The following is a 16,296-nucleotide window of genomic DNA, read 5'->3' as shown; positions in this document are numbered from 1 at the left end:
GTAAAATAAAACTTTTAAAAGTGCGATATTTGGAATTTCGATTTTTGAATTCTTCTGAAACTTGTCACCTAATTATATTTTATTTTATTATATTCTCATCATATATATTATATTGATTTTTTAAAACTATTTAATTTTGTTGGCATAATTGATTTGACAATATAGAATAAATCATTCGATGGTCGATAAAGCCGCCACGAATTTTGTCGACGGTTGGTAAAGTCATTGTAAATCTTTTAAGTATCATATTTTATCAATAAATGAGAGTGGACGGCTTCTTTTGTGTAACAAATCTCGTAGGATAATTTTCACGTTTTGTGAATCTTTTCCATATACTATTACGTGGGTTAAACAAAGACGAACAACCAACTTTGATTGTTTGTCCTTCTCTAATCCACGTAAGAGTATGGAAGAGAACCACAAATACGTGGACATTACGAGGTTCGAAAAACGCCGGGATGTTCACTCTCAGGTTTCTCTCTGCCACTACAAGAGTCGCTCAAATCGGCTCATTTTGCGATTCTCATTAATTAGAGGGATCTCTAGTATTTTTACATTCCGTGGTTCGTGAACGTTTTGCCGCGTAATTTTATAAAATCCGTTCTCAACGTTTTGACCGGTTGCAATAACCTGCAAAACTGTCAGGTTAGGAGCATGGTTAAGAGTATGGGCGACATCGCACACGCGGATATGTTGCCCGCCGACACCAACCGACTGGCCGCTGATTCCGGCTTCAGCGAATTATTGAGATCAGCAGAACAATTGTCCGCAACTGTCGAAGGAAATGAGGATCTGCCGCAAGTCGAAAGAAATCTGCGTCAAATATTGGAGGCGTCCAACGAGCTGTGGTCTCGAGTTACGCAAACCAGCACGCAAGACAACGAAGCACAAGCGTGAGTTTATCCCGATACTTATTCCTAGATATGATAAATTCTTTGTAAATTTTACAGTAGTTTGGAATTGCTTTTTGCTCCGATTGTTTTACTGCGTTACAAGTAAAACATTCCATGTTGATCGTAGAATTCCTTCAAGCAAGAGACACAGATAATACAGTGTATAAGACGGTGAATTATTGTATTTTTGTTTGGCAATGTAAGAATAAAATGATTCATTGGTTATGCAGTATCATTTGTATCTTTTGTAAAATGTTCTATATCAACTGAATACATTACTGGAAAACACCCAACATTAATATAAAAATAAATGTTTCAGTCATGTCTTACTAGGATCCCGTGGAGTAGATCTATCTCAGATTTCACAAAAGTTAAATTCGCTTAGTACACGACGTACGTTTGAACCATTAGATCCTATTGCAGACACCGATATTGTTAGTTACCTTAGGAATGAAAAAGAAAATGCGATTCTATCTATCATCGAACAAGTTCACAAAGATGTATGTAAAATAATAATTAAATATTTATATATCTGTATGCAATAGAGAGATTAATATAGGATTAACTTTTGTAGACATTTGAGCTTACAAGGGCTCAACAAATGGAACATATGCTGGGTGAATGGAAGCAAATGCGTTTTGAGATAATAAACGCCATGACTGCGCCATCCGGCGAGTTGGTAGACTTGCGTGGTGCTCCGCAGCGCACAAAACTAGCCGGTTCGATGATCAGTGGTCTCTCTAACATAGAAGTCGCCTATGTAAAGGAATTACAGACTTATAACGATCATGTACTCAGAGGTGTAACACGGCCCAGTTTATTTAACACGTTCTACAAAGCTTCCGAGTCCTTTAATGACAAGAAGATTGTAGATTTGTGGCAAATGGTGAAGTGTATGGTCGATATTCCACCGACACCTAGAGGAGATCAAATTAAATCCAGAAGCAGCTCTGCGATCGAGCAGAGAATTGTTTCACAAGCTAGAAAGTATTTGGAAAACCGATACAGAGATTTCATGAATTCGATAATCAATGAGAATTTAGTACAAGCGAAACGAGGTGGCATTCCAGGTACTATACCCCTAGTCAAGAGCTTCGTGGGTGTAAAAGTACAAAATTTAAGGGATTTGGAGGATACCAAGATGGAAGACAAACCGTTGTGGCCATTAGTGTATTACTGTATGCGATCTGGGGATTACAAAGCTGCACTACAATGCCTGAATCAATGTGACACAGAATTCCCGGAATTTAAAGCGGCTCTCGAGGAAGCTTGCGACGATCTGCAACATCGTCCAAGCAGTCGGGCCGAGTCTATCCTAAAATTGCACTACAGGAAACAAGTACGATCTGTAACTGATCCTTATAAGAGAGCAGCGTATTGCACATTAGTTCCTTGCGAGTTGGATGACTTCCACTCCGAAGTGATATCTACAGCTGACGATTACTTGTGGCTAAAGTTGTGCCAAGTGAGAGATCAGGCAGATGTTGAGAATAAACTTACGTTGGACTATCTGCAGACTACAATTTCAGAAATATATGGTAATTTTTTTTTGGGTAGTCGATAGTCTTTTGGATTTTTAGTAGTTTTAATTGATGCCATTTTTAGGAGAAACTTATTATCACGCACACGAACAACCATTTTTGTACTTCTCGATGCTGTTTTTGACTGGACAGTTTGAAGCAGCGATAGAATTCTTAGCTACGGGTGCTGGAGCGAGACATTTACCGCACGCTGTCCATTTGGCAGCTGCTATGCACGAACACAACTTGTTAGCTGTCAGTCAAAGCGTTTTAGCGCCTTTGATAAGCGTAGATCCTGCCGATAAGCCGCCAACGAAAAGATTAAATTTTGCTAGATTGATACTGTTGTACGTTAAAAGATTTGAATCATCAGATCCAAAAGAGAGTCTTCATTATTTATTTTTATTAAGGCAAGAAGATTTTTATTTAATTTCTTATTTGAAATCATTTACTTATAAGCATGGTAATCACATTGATTTTTTTTATCTTTAGATGTATGAAGGACCCGTACGATCGTAATATGTTCGCCGCTTCTGCTGCAGAAATGGTAGTAGATGCTTCCCCTGCAAACCGCGTTTTGTTAGTCGGGAAACTTGACAAAGATCGCAGACTTCCAGGGATTTTAGATCAATTTCAAATCAATACGGATGACGTGATAAATATATGTGCCGAAACGTTGTACAGGAAAGGTTTACTGGAAGATGCAGTTATGATGTACGATTTAGCTAGGAATCATGAGAAAGTTCTCAGTTTGATGTGTACACTTTTGACGCAAGTTGTTAGTCAAAGAGGACCGCCCGGTTCTCTCAGAGGACGATTACAAACCACAGCAATGGATATCAGTACAAGGTACAATTTACGCGACCAAAGTAATTTTTATCGATCATGCAAATTTCTTTAAATAAAAACTTGGTATTCATGGGAGAGATTATCGCAAATCTTTTCAGATACAAGGATATTCCAATCCAAGCGCCTTCAGAAGTAGTGTCTTCATTTTATACCTTGAAGGATCTTATGGTTTTCTTCGATCAATTCCATAACGAGCAGTATCAGAGCGCACTCAGAGTAAGTGCATTTTTAAGTAAATAGATGAGAATATGTTTGGGAAAGGTCTCTAGTCAGTTTAAGAGAGCAGGTTTAAATAGTACTATATTTTTTTCAGACTATTGCGGATTCGAAGATGTTACCTCTTCAAGTAACGGAAGTTGATGAAAGAGTGAATGTCTTACGTCGAGTATCGCCCGAAGTGGCTGGCACATTAGCTGATGTTCTTCTGGCCACCATGACGATATTGTATCGTCAGTATCGGAAATTGCGATCAGTAGAACCAGGTGATAAAATTGCGAGAGAACAGCAGTTGCACGATCTCCGAGAGCAAGCCCGAGCGTTAACGAGTTTCGCAGGAACATTACCATATCGCATGCCAAACGAGACAAACAGCAAACTTGTACAAATGGAGATTCTTATGCATTAGAATTAAAAAATATCGAAAATTTATATACAGCAAGCACGTAATATTATAATTATATAATGTCACGTAATAATTAGAGTTACGTAGTAGTTATACAATTATAAATATAAATATTATTGCGTTTGTTAGTATAGTCTATATATTCGCTAGTTAGTTTTATTTAAAAAGTTGGTTTTTTTATTATAGAAAATATTCTAAAATTTTTTTTTCTAAATTAAAGCATAAAAAATTTACACTTATTATATATCAAAGCAGTAATTGACAAAAAAGAATAGATTTTCAAAGATTCAACATTTTAGTTTAAATCTAAATATTGCATTATAAAGATCGTACAGGATGCTGCAAGAGACTCTGTAAAATGCAAGAAAACCACTCAGTATGATACTCGAATTATTTTTGTATTTCTATTTGTAAATGTACGTGATATACTGAATATACAGACTTTTGCAAATATATTGATTTAATAAATATTAAATCCAATGATTAATATTTTTAATTTATATCACATTTTACACCGTCTTTACTCGTATTCCGTCTTCTAGCTTTCATCTAAAACACTTTATGCTAAAATTATTTGTATTATCTTGGTGGATCTTTACAGTCTTCGGCATCATAAGATTTCAAAGACGTTACGGATATCCCACAGCTGAGATCTGCAACCTTACCTTCTTTTACCTGTAACAAACTTTTTGTTATATGCATGTAAACTGTACAAAAAGAAATTCGAATGATTTTACGTACTGCTCTGTAATCCAAGAACATTTCCTTAAAAGCCAAGAAGTCTGTTATCGTTGACAATACCTCAAAAACTTCACCTTCCAGCTCTGTCTGCTTTTGTTTCTCACTGATTGTGAGAGTTATGCAAATATATAAGAATGAGAAGTTTATTAGATAAAAATATGAAATTGTTCTTATTATTAACTATATTTTAATTATAATTACTTTAATTGATGTAAAAGAGTGTCCACTGTGAACTGTGGCATGACTTTCTTTAGATAATTCACAATGTATGCCTCTACAGCTTTATTCTGAAATATATAAAGCACGTTTCAGAAAATCAGCAGCAATTCAGAGAACTTTGAGATTTTTAGTAAAAATAAAAGTGAAACTCACGTATTCATTGAATATATCGGTGTAAATTAATTTGTTATCTTCTACTGGTTCGAAAACGTCCCAGTACTTTTCTAAAAATTTATTCTGAAGGGCTTGAAAGTCTTCTTCTGCAAGATTATCAATAAGATCGATTAATCCTACACACACTAGCGTGATTTTTTAAAATATAATTACTCTTGTGATGTTTTTGACATCCCAAAAACAAAATCTTAATTTTCATTGTTCTTAATAATTTATAATAAGTTATGAAATAATTTTGCTACACATAATATGTATCTATACATTTAGTAAATTTATAAAACAAAGGTGTCCTGGAAATCTTGCACGAGTAATAAAGAATTAAGAACTCTTTAATTTAAATAACAAGTAATAAAACTCTGTATTAGAGATTGATTTCTTCAAAATAATAAGTTATACCTAATAACAAATCTTCGATATGTCCAATCACTTCGTCGAATGAACGGTCCTCCTCACTCCTCGAAATTCGTTTTTCATTTTCCGGATTCGATAAACTCGGCTCGTCTGTTTGAAACATTTATTTCGATAAAAAGAAAATTATTGCATAAATATTTCTTGCGTTATTGAACAACGAGTGAATGAACGCCGCTCTCACGAAATCAAGTAAATACAAGTTTTAATAGACACAAACCCATGCTTTTTTCTGTTTACAGTAAAGCGCGTAAAAATAAGGCACTTGCTTAAGCTATAGGACGCTTTGATCGTAGTAAACTGACAGTTTCCTAATATAGATTAATTAATAGTTGCCGCAACCATGGAAGCGATAGTTTTATCGATTAGAGTTTTTACGAGGTTAAGTTTAGTTAATATAAAAAAATAAAACAATTGGTGCGTTTGGGGAAGAATATAAAAGTTTTATTTTATATAGATTGCGATATATTGGTGTAAATTAAATTTTAATTGCATGTGTTAGTTATAAATAAATATAAATATCTGTAGAATTCTGAAGGAGTTTCGTGATATAGTACCAAAGGAAACCAATAGATAGCGATATCCCTTAGTTTTCCAACAGAAATCATAAAATATTCATGCAATAGATGGCAACACCGTTTCAGTTTTTTCCGTTTGCAAAAAGAGTATAATTTTTACTAAAAATGCGTATTTCACAAAATGTATTCTGCAAGAAATAAATATCTTAAATTTAATTTGCAAAGCTCACTATTTTTCAACCTTTGAACTTAATTTTTTCCTAGTAAATTAAATTTTTATTTATTATTTCTCATCTCAAGCAAAATAGGTCATATGATGTCAAATGACGTTCAAATAAATCGAAAAATGATTTTGAATTATAATTTTGGAACTATTTTGATGTCATCAAAACTTTTATAGTTTTGCTTGAAGTACTTTTTGACCTTTTTGTAGTCGCATTTCAGTCGCTTTTCAAATTGAACTCGATTACAACCTGATCGTGATTGGTATAATTTAGAAATTTCAGAAAGAAATTATAGTTCATTATATACAAACAATAAAAGATTTATAAAAAATCATTTCAAAATGCGAGGCAATATTTCATTTTAGCAAACCTGTCAAAATTTGTTTCGTAATATACACGCATTCAGGCTAAAATTCTGCGAATAATAATTAATGACATTGCAACATATACATGTATTATATCGCACATTCCTGTTCTGTATCAATAAAATAAAACGTATTATTATATAAACAATGATCATTATATCGATATATTTTATATTACGATATTGCTTCTTTAATTAATTACGATCTCTCTAATCAAATTATTGCTACTCTATAAAAAAAGAGTTGTTGCTGCAATGCTAGCTGTTTCTTCGGAGAGAGAAAATTCGCGGAGAAAATTCTTCTGCCCACTTACTACATAACTTATATAATGCGCGCAACAATTTCATACCCCATGGAGCAACTTTATAAATTGGAATCTTTATCGTCGTCCGTGCTTGGCGCCAATATTTATGGAATTCGTGCAAACTCGAGAGAGACCGCTTACGTGCGTCACGGCGAAATGCTGTGACGCAAATACCTAGAATCATAGAGCACGTCGAATTAAATTTCGATGTGAATGTCGTTGTTGACGTATCGGATTGGGGCGAAACGATTTCCAATTTACTCCTAATATACGAAAAAATCGCCAGGATTCGTCGGAAAATATCGTTTTGTTTTTTAATTCGATGACTTTAATTATTAAAAATAATGTACATGTTTTATGATTAGTTCTTTTCTCAACGCCAATTATTTCTATAATAAATAAGCGACGATAATGCGAGAAATATTCTTCTTTTTTTTTTAAACGATAACATACGTTTGTCTTTAAATAAATAATAATGAAATGTATGTGTGTATAAAAAGCTCTGAGAATAAATCAATAAAAAGAAACAAGGTAACCAATAAGAGCTCACGTGTAATAATATAGACATTTATTAATACCAGAGGAACACACCAGGTGAAAAGAAAGTTAAAATGATTTTATTTTGATATCATAAAAGTTAAAAAATGATAATTTTTAATAATTTATAAAATTTAACTATTTATTATGGATATCAAAACAAAGTCATTTTGACTTTTTGTTGATTTTTATGTGTTTCTTGAGTGAGATAGATATTTATTGGTAAGCTGTTACAACGTGTAATTACATTAAAAAACGCTAATAGTTCTCTGTTACTATAGATTTTTGGTCTGCCTTGTCTCTCACACTCGACGAGAACAGGTTTGTGTAATCTACACTGAACGTATTTTACATGAAGTGAACAACAATTCGTTGACATGATATCTACATGAATTTAACATTGTAATTTCATTGTTGAATCGAAATAAATTTTCCTCAAAATTTTAACATGAATTCTACGTAGACACTTCTATATAAATTTTAATACACACAAAATTACTGACGAAATTAAATGGAGATAAAGTAAGAAAATAGTATATATATAATATAAAATTTACGTAAATAAATTCACATCGATTTTCACTCTGTGCAATCCACGTGGAAATTTTGATGACGTCATTCATGACACGTTACATTCATGTGGATATCAATGAATTTTTGTTCGTAAAATACGTGCATTCAACGTATAGACATCACAAACCTGTTCTTATCGAACAGTGTAAACAAAACTGCGAAAAAATCATAATCGGAAAAACGACACGCTAAGCAAACGCGTTTAATAAAATGTTCGCGAAAAGATATAAATTAATCTAGTCACTAAAGTAAAATATTCAATACATACAAATTACGGTCGTTGAGATAATTCAATACGTACAAATTCAGTCAAAAAAGTGATAAGATTATCGTTACTCAGTGTAAGTCCAAATATAAAATAATAAACGATGAATACCGTAAAAGAAACCGTTGTAAGTGGCCGGTAGTTGCAGTAAAATAAGTAAATTGATATTATTAATAAATATATACTTAAAGAGCCGACACAGATCTTAGTAAATAGCATTTATTAGAATGTTAACATAAAAAAATAGTAAACGTTTCGACCTTAAATTTTTTAGGCCATCGTCAATACAATTTTTACGGTTTTAATCAACAGATTAAGTAAAAGTTAAGATAAAAGTTGAAATTAAATGCCCTATAAATGCATTTAACAATTTGTATAAATACATTGACTAGACACTAGAGTATTGTATATCGGTGGTAATTTGAAATTGATTTCTCAAGACATGATGATCTCAAAACTTGATACAAACTTATGGCAATTACAAAGTCCTCGGAGTATATGTATATATGCAGTGTGATAGAGATTCCGAATCTGAATCATTATTATTATATGTAGAACTAAAGTTCAGTCTGTGAGATTGAGCGAGTATATTGAAATCTAAGGAATACATAAAAGTCAACGAAAAATTAAAATGACTTTATTTTAATTCTTAACGTTAATAAACAGTTAAATCTTGTAACCAAACATCACTTTTTTACTTTCATGACATCAAAAAATAAAGTTATTTTGACTTTCTCTTCACTTAGTGTGTTCCTTGAGAAGCAGAAATGAGTGTGTTGTCAATTCTATGTAAATTTGACGTTATTTATAGGTAAAGTAAAGAACGCAAAATTAAAGCAGGCAATAAATAAGAGAGAAATAGCAGTGAGAATGCGAATGATCAGTCAACCGGCAAGAGATAAGGTGAAATCGATATCATTATTCATATAAGTTGATGAGATATAATATGTACCTGCCGTTTTAATAATTAATGTATCATTTACTTGCATCATTCTTTTTGTGTTATATTTAGTGGACAGATAATAAACCTCATCGCTGTCCTGTCACTACGTTAAAGAGCGCTTTAGCTAACGCTTGGCAATTTCTTGGAATGGAAGCAGGATGGACAACCCTCCGGCAATTCCCCGAATTCTTCAACTTTGGGGGACACTGAACGTACTGAATCCCGCTCGTTTGGCGACTTTGGACGAGCTTCGATCAACTTAATCGACAATTAGTCCGAGCGGTAGAATTGCTCACGGCAAAGTTTTCGACCGTATAATTCCAACCCACTCCAATCCTTGAATTTTTTTCTCTCGTAACAAACAGCACAGGAATTAATTGATAATCCTGCAAATTAATTAATATCCATGTCAACAAAATAATACAAATATTGCATTTAACAAGCTAATCGAATTAATCGGATTAATTTAATTGGAGTTCAAATTTATCCTGGACTTATTTAGCTGGTCTTCTTTAAATTTAAATAATAATACTTTAGAGTTGTGTATGTACCCTGAGAAAATAATGATTGTACTTATCATAATTTAATTCTAATTTATAGTTATTTTCAGTGCCAACTATAAATATAATTATTATTACTAACATTATAGCAGTAATTATAAAAATGGAACTCCAAACTATATTTATTTTGCCTTATTACGACGAAAAATATATTAATGGTTATTATGTAATAAAATGTATAGAGACGTATAAAAATAAATCATAATTTTCCTCGGTAGAGGAAAGATATGTCGTTTCATAGTTCAAATAATTTCAAATGATGAACGTAATTAATTAATCTTAATTATCTTATTTTTATCTCTCGTCCTCTTTTTTATATTTTATATATATAATATATTTTAGTTATCGTTGATGTTTTAATGTTATTTTTCTTCCTCTGCTTATTTCTTATCACTCATTAAACTTGTATTTTAGTTTTTAACTTTGCACTTAGTGTTGGGTCAAAGCTTTTAGGCAACATTTTGCTAATGTCTCGCCCACTGATTGCGTGTTTTTCTTTTTATTAAGTTTTCCTGTTGTATATTCTATAAAATTGTTATTAATAAATTATTATAATTCCCAAGTCATTGGTAACAAAAACACTCTTGTAGTAATTATCAAAAATGCCATTTATAATGATATTATATCTAGTACGAATTTATATCTCTAATTAGCTCTAACGTATAAGACATGCAAAATGTATGGTCGAGAGGTATAGTTTGATATACGGATACGTTAAATTAGGTTATATTTACTGACACGTTATGCGCGCAATATATTATGTAAACAATGTATTGATAAACAATGGCATGATGAAAGAAACATACAATGGTCTTCTACTGTACCAACAATAGTTGATCGATACTTTAATCATCTAAAGCAGTGCTGAGGCACACGCACACAACAGCGACAGCTTTTGGGCAATGGCTTGACGTCATGACGTGTTCAGTATTCATGCTTGTTATCTTCATTTTTCTTAACATTTAGAGAGCGCGGAGGATCTATTTTTTAAATCTTGTAGTTTTTATTCTCGAGTAAGATTTGTTATTATTTATTATTTTTCATTATATTGAGGCACTGTTTCAATTATTGTCACTTTCCCGTCAATTGCGTGTGTCCATTGTTGACCAATAAAATTATAAATATCCTAATAAATTTGCACTTTTGTAATTTTTAGCTTTTACCTCGTTTCAGAGTACATATTTCGATTTCGATTATTTATAAAGGTTAATGAAGATAAAAAAGGAAGACAGTATAGATGTAAAGGTCGATATTATAGGTACATATTAAAAGCCGGTGTCCAGAATTATACAAATGTTGGATAGATCTAAAATAACATCTTTGATATTATCTGACGCGATTGGTACACGCCAATTATCAGAATTGTATATTAAATCCATCGATTCGCGCTGTTGGCATAATCACGCGGGCGGTTAATTGCGTTTGATAATTCAAGACACCGACAAATCTTGTTAACGGAATTCCGCGGCAGTTGCGGTATCTTGTGCATCGTGTCAGCCTGACACTTGTTGGTACGCTAATTAACTAAAAGCATCGTATCCTGATAACGACGGCGATACTAGTCGAGCATCTCCGATTTCGCCCTTTACGACAGGGAATTCTACGAAACTGTATAAAACCCGTCAATTCGTCGGTGACGTTATCGTAGACTTGACGCTATTCGATAATTCAGGATAGAAATCTCGTTAAGGTACACTACGGAATAACCGTAGCGGAAATCGTCATTCTCAACACGCGCTATATTCCCTTGGTCTTGTGTTTCTTGGAATGAATATGACGGTCCTGAGACGGGCAGAGGTGAAAATATTGGAAACACAAATTTAAAGTATCAAGAGAGAATGAGAGCACAATAATTTGTATATCAATTCAAATTCTAATGTCGTTATCCTTCTCATTGCATACAACCCCCTCTTGGATTTTCGTTGGTGAGATTCAGCGATAAATATAGTGATAGTTGAGAGGCAGATAGAAGCGTAGCGTTGAAAATATAAATTAAAAGTATGCTTACGGAGATTCTTTTGCTATACTCTTTAAATTCTTTGGAGTAGAATCTCAGTTTGAAAATTGAGCCAGTCTTGAAAAACAGTGCTCAATTTCCAACCTTTAAGCGTGAGATTTCACACTTCAGAGTGAAAATTTGCTCTAAAAGTATTAGAAATTATTCATACAAGATAAAATAATAATTTATCTATCATGATTCTTTTTAGGATTTTAAAATATAATAAAAAAAAAAATTTATTTCATGCAGGAATAATATTCTGCGAAAAAAAAACTATATCGATACTTGTATTTATATTTATAACTTTTATAAGTTATAAGCGGAGTTAAGAAGTTCTGTTTCTAGCTTTTTCTCGCGACTATTTGCAGCAAGCCAACTTTTTTTAGCTTTCCAAGCTTATTGTTAGCTTCGATCTTTCGATGAACTCGAGCTGATATTTTCTTCGAAATACGTACCCAATCGAAAGTGATCAATTAACTGATTCGAATCGACGTTCAGATTAAACGGAAATCAATTTATAGATATACGTCACATACATGTGAAGTCGCAATTTGCATAGATACGCAAGTTGTGACTTCAAATTAATTTTTGATAATAACAATTTAAATTGTGTTGCTTTAACAAATAATAATAAGCTGAAATAATATATAAAATTTATAATTTAAGAATCCTTAAACTTGCTCGTTAATTTTAAAATTAAAAAGTTAAGCTTTGTAATAAAAAGCTGTGCTTAACATTTTTTCTATTATTTTTACGATATTTATAAGAAATAAAACTAAAAACGCAGATTTCAATGCCATCTCAATGCAAGCTTAAAAGTTAAAATATTGTTCCAAGTAAAAGTTTTAATTCTCTCTTTTGAAATTATCTCAATTGATAATTCCAATTATCGCATTTAAAAGAATATTTCTTTTGCGTTTGAAGGGAGTATTTTCTTTAAATTTCTCTCTCTTTCCATTTTCTTTCTTTGTTATATAGATATAATTTAGAATTTTTCCTTTATTTTTACATATTTATTTATGTCATTTTTGTTACTTGTATATTCTTGTTTCCTTACTTTCGTTTTGCTTACTTTTATGCTCTTAAGAGGCTTGCCCTAAAAGAGTAGTGTTTATTACATCGTTATCTCTCTCTCTTTTTCTTTTTCTCCCCTTTCTTTGTTTTGCATAACTTACAATGTTTTAAATTTGCATATATATCATTTGTATTATTTTTGCATTACTTTTGTTATTTGTATATTTTCTTCTTTTGCCTTTCTTTTTACAATACTTACTTTTAAGAACATAAAAGTAGTAAAAGAAGTAATGTATTCTAGGGCCCGCTCTCTATAGAATAATAACAGAAATCATAATAAGAAACGTCTTTATCTCTCTTTCTTTCGCTTATTCTTACGAGGGCGCATTTTCAAGTGTCACTCTATTTGAAGGTAACTATTAAAATGTCAATTTACAATAGTTTGCATTAAAAATCTGTCCATCGCGCTGGTCGGAGAGTCGGCGGTTACCGGCGTGGCGCGGCGCGGCACTCGGCCGTCCTCGCTCGTCGTCGGCGGTTTCCGTCGATCTCTGCGGGGGCAGAGGCCTCCTACTCTCGCGCGCAGTCTCGCGCAGTCTTCACACTCTCGCGTAGGCGAACGGCGGCGCACGCAACGCGACGTCTCTCGGTCCGTCGTCCCTTCGTCCCGCGAGTGGTTGGTTCTTCTCTGCTCGTTTATCGCGGTGTGTCGTAATAAACCCCGGGTCGCATAATCTTTCTCGCGTGCTTCGGCGACCGGATCCATCGCCGTATAGTCTCGTGCCGTTGCCGAATCCGCGATAATCGGATACGCGCCACCTGCTGTGCGCGATCCGTTCGCCACCCTCGCACCACCCAACCCCGGTTGTCGTCGTTGTCGCCACCCCTCCTCCACTGCCCCGTTTCGCTGGCCCCTCGATTGGAACGAATGTCCGTGGGCTCGCGCCGCGACGGATATCCCGCGAGGAGCGGAGGATCGTCCTCGCGAGGGAAATCGGCGAGGGAGTCGACCGTCGCCCATCCGTGATTCCGCGTCGCGATTACAGCGAGCGGCTTCGAATTTTGGCGCGAGTGCACCACCGGCGGCGGCAACTTCACGCCGATCGTATCTGACGACAGATCGAACCGGAGTACTGCGACACGTGACTGTATTCGCGCTGTGAATCGTCAACGTTCGCCGGCGGATAACGTCCGAAATTCGCGGTGTTTCGTAATCGCCTGCGCTTCGATCGTCTGCATCGCCGCCGTCGCGACGCGCTCCCGAACGCCCGGAAGAACGCGGCTGGGATTCCGCCCTGGGATCCACCGTTTCTCGCGTGTGCGTCAGAACGAGCTTTCGAACGACCTTTCTAACGTGCGGCCGATGTGACGTCACGGGGGTGGCGCCATTAATTATCAGCCAAATAAGCCTCCGACTGTTAGCTTTTTAAGGAGTTCGAGAGAAGAAAGAATAAGCGGGCAGAGAGAGAGAGAGAGAGAGAGAGAGAGAAGCTCTGCTCGAAGCTTCTGGAGTAAAAACAACAGACCGCGGAGTCGAAGGGATCATCGGACTTAATTTGTCGAGCGGAGTAGGGTGTTTTCGCAAGGTGGAAAACGTGCGATCGGAGAATTCGCCGCAAGTTTTCGCATGCAAGTTCACGCGATAACTTCGTGAGACTTAGCTCCGCGCTGGATAATTGGAAGAAGTCTCCTGATTGTTGGACCGTGGATTTTAAAAAACCCTGGTACTTGGAGTCTTCAGGATCAAAGAAGAAGATACCCACTGAGTGATTGCGAGAAGACACAGAGAATCTCCTGGCTGTTGTCTTTGGATTGAAGAAATCGTGATTCTTGGAGCTTTCCGAGTCCGAGATTCCGTGAGTAATTGGAGAAGAAGAAGATATCACCGGTGTGGTGTGATTGGAAGAAGACACAGAAAGTCCCCTGATTGTTGTCTCTGGATTCAAGAAATCGCATCCACTTGGAGCCGTCAGAGCTCCAATAGGGACGGAAAAAAGAGGAAGAGGAGAAGAAGATACCGCCTCAGGAGTTCGCGAATATTGGTGTTCGCGCGAAACCGAACGGAGCGCGTTATCGAGGTTCTTAACAGCCGACGGCTTCGACGTTGTACATACAAAGAATGTTTCTCTCAAGACGCCCGTCGACGATCGAGAGAGGGGAAGAAGCGGAGCGAAGCGGAACCGAGACGATCTGTTGACAGCGAAGCGAGATTGCGACGCGTAACTGGCGCGTTGGGTTTTTTTTTTCTTAATTAAAAAAGGATCCATTATCGATCGAGATAATCGCTACGCGCGCGCGCGTGTGAGTGTGTGTGTCGCGAGTCGTCGTTCACGTACGATATGTGAGAGGAAAGTGTGATAAAGATAAATCGTGGTAAAAAAAAAAAAAAAAAAAAAAAAAGACTATCCTTCTCGAGCGGAGTGGACAGCGCGAGTTCGTCAACTCTTTCACGCCACTTAATCCGGCCCGAGACTTAGCGTTTGTGTTAAAGTGTGTCTGTGTGCTTTTGTGCCGTCGTAAGCGGACCTCCACAAGCCATGGAAGCATCCGGAGTGATTGCAGAGAGGTTCCTGGGGATGAGGCTCGTCGGGATGAGATTCCTGGTGTTCGCCGTCGCCGCCTGCTTGATTCCGGCAGTAAAAGGTGCGCATTATTAATTATTTTTACTCCGTCGAAATGAGGAGCCGGCGCGTATCTCTCCGCGTAGGGAAACGTATCTCTTTGGGGAGCGTTTTTCGCCGGGGATCGAATTGCCGCGCCGTAATTTCGATGGACCCTTAATTCGAGATAACGAGGATCCCTAAGTTTAAGTGGTCACTTGCGATAGGGGGAACGATCTGATTTGATAATTAAAGGATTTTTCACAATTCTATCCTTATCGGATAGTTATACGTGAAATGCTGCTCGCGCAGCGGTGATTTTCTGTGAGGAAATAATAATTTCGTTCGTGCATTGAGAGAAATATTTGATATTCGCGATTAATTGCATGATAAAATAATTATATAATGATTACTTAGCGCTAATCGATATTTGCTCCGAAATTTTCTTGATTGGTATTCGAGGTGCTGTAAATTAATTTATTTTTGCTCAAAGTTCACATAATTGAATAATTTTTTTATTTCGAAAGTCAAAATCGAAGGATTAAAATTATGCATTTCAAAATTATGTAAGGTTGTAAAAAACATTTGTCACAATTAATTTTTCACAATGTAGTTGAAGAAAATGTTCGGATTTGCAAATACCGATCAGAATTATTTATTCATATGGATTATGATCATTATTTTTAGTGTCAACTATATATATATATATTAATTTTTAAGTATATAAAATATAAATATAATCATTATATTACTATTTTAGCAATAATAACAAAATCAATGGATCGAGCTTCTAATCACAACTATTTTATCATGCAATCACACAATAGTCACAAATCTAAAACTGTAATTATATTGATAAACAATCGTGTAAGTGATTATTTCATATTCACAGATTCCAATTATATATTCTTTTGAGGTATATAATATTAGCGATAATAGTATTAAAAATAACTCCTAATAATTATTTT

At 35.1% G+C, this 16,296-nt stretch overlaps 3 protein-coding genes across 6 annotated transcripts in view; 2 read left to right on the top strand and 1 right to left on the bottom strand.

Annotated features, from left to right (window-relative positions):
- Positions 1-638: 638 nt before the first annotated feature.
- Positions 639-3,917, top strand: LOC108780923 (nuclear pore complex protein Nup93). Its single transcript, XM_018548766.1, has 7 exons — positions 639-893; positions 1,213-1,393; positions 1,468-2,431; positions 2,499-2,823; positions 2,906-3,262; positions 3,361-3,478; positions 3,576-3,917. The coding sequence occupies exons 1-7, from the start codon at positions 655-657 to the stop codon at positions 3,885-3,887; spliced, it is 2,496 nt and encodes an 831-aa protein (XP_018404268.1). The 5' UTR covers positions 639-654; the 3' UTR covers positions 3,888-3,917.
- A 482-nt stretch (positions 3,918-4,399) lies between these two features.
- LOC108780958 (ADP-ribosylation factor-like protein 2-binding protein) lies at positions 4,400-5,783 on the bottom strand. 4 transcript variants are annotated; one of them, XM_018548809.1, is made up of 6 exons: positions 5,415-5,783; positions 4,998-5,104; positions 4,827-4,912; positions 4,626-4,728; positions 4,550-4,559; positions 4,400-4,441 (listed from the first exon to the last, which is right to left on the bottom strand). In XM_018548809.1, the coding sequence occupies exons 1-6, from the start codon at positions 5,530-5,532 to the stop codon at positions 4,434-4,436; spliced, it is 432 nt and encodes a 143-aa protein (XP_018404311.1). In that variant the 5' UTR covers positions 5,533-5,783; the 3' UTR covers positions 4,400-4,433. The 4 variants fall into 4 exon arrangements, with proteins under 4 accessions (XP_018404311.1, XP_018404309.1, XP_018404308.1 ...); XM_018548807.1 differs by having other exon boundaries at positions 4,405-4,559; positions 5,415-5,519; positions 5,647-5,783; XM_018548806.1 differs by having other exon boundaries at positions 4,405-4,559.
- A 7,573-nt stretch (positions 5,784-13,356) lies between these two features.
- Positions 13,357-16,296, top strand: part of sns (sticks and stones) — a 296,070-nt gene continuing 293,130 nt past the window's right edge. The window contains exon 1 of the mRNA XM_018548858.1: positions 13,357-15,371. Coding sequence (XP_018404360.1) covers positions 15,266-15,371 — 106 coding nt within the window. The 5' untranslated portion in view covers positions 13,357-15,265. The remainder of the gene's footprint in view (positions 15,372-16,296) is intronic.

Source organism: Cyphomyrmex costatus, unplaced genomic scaffold (genome assembly GCF_001594065.2).
Source record: "Cyphomyrmex costatus isolate MS0001 unplaced genomic scaffold, Ccosl1.0 scaffold75, whole genome shotgun sequence".
In the NCBI taxonomy this organism is placed as follows: Eukaryota; Metazoa; Arthropoda; class Insecta; order Hymenoptera; family Formicidae; genus Cyphomyrmex; species Cyphomyrmex costatus.
The sequence above is the reverse complement of the archived record's forward strand: the minus strand, read 5'-3'. Positions and strand labels throughout refer to the sequence as shown.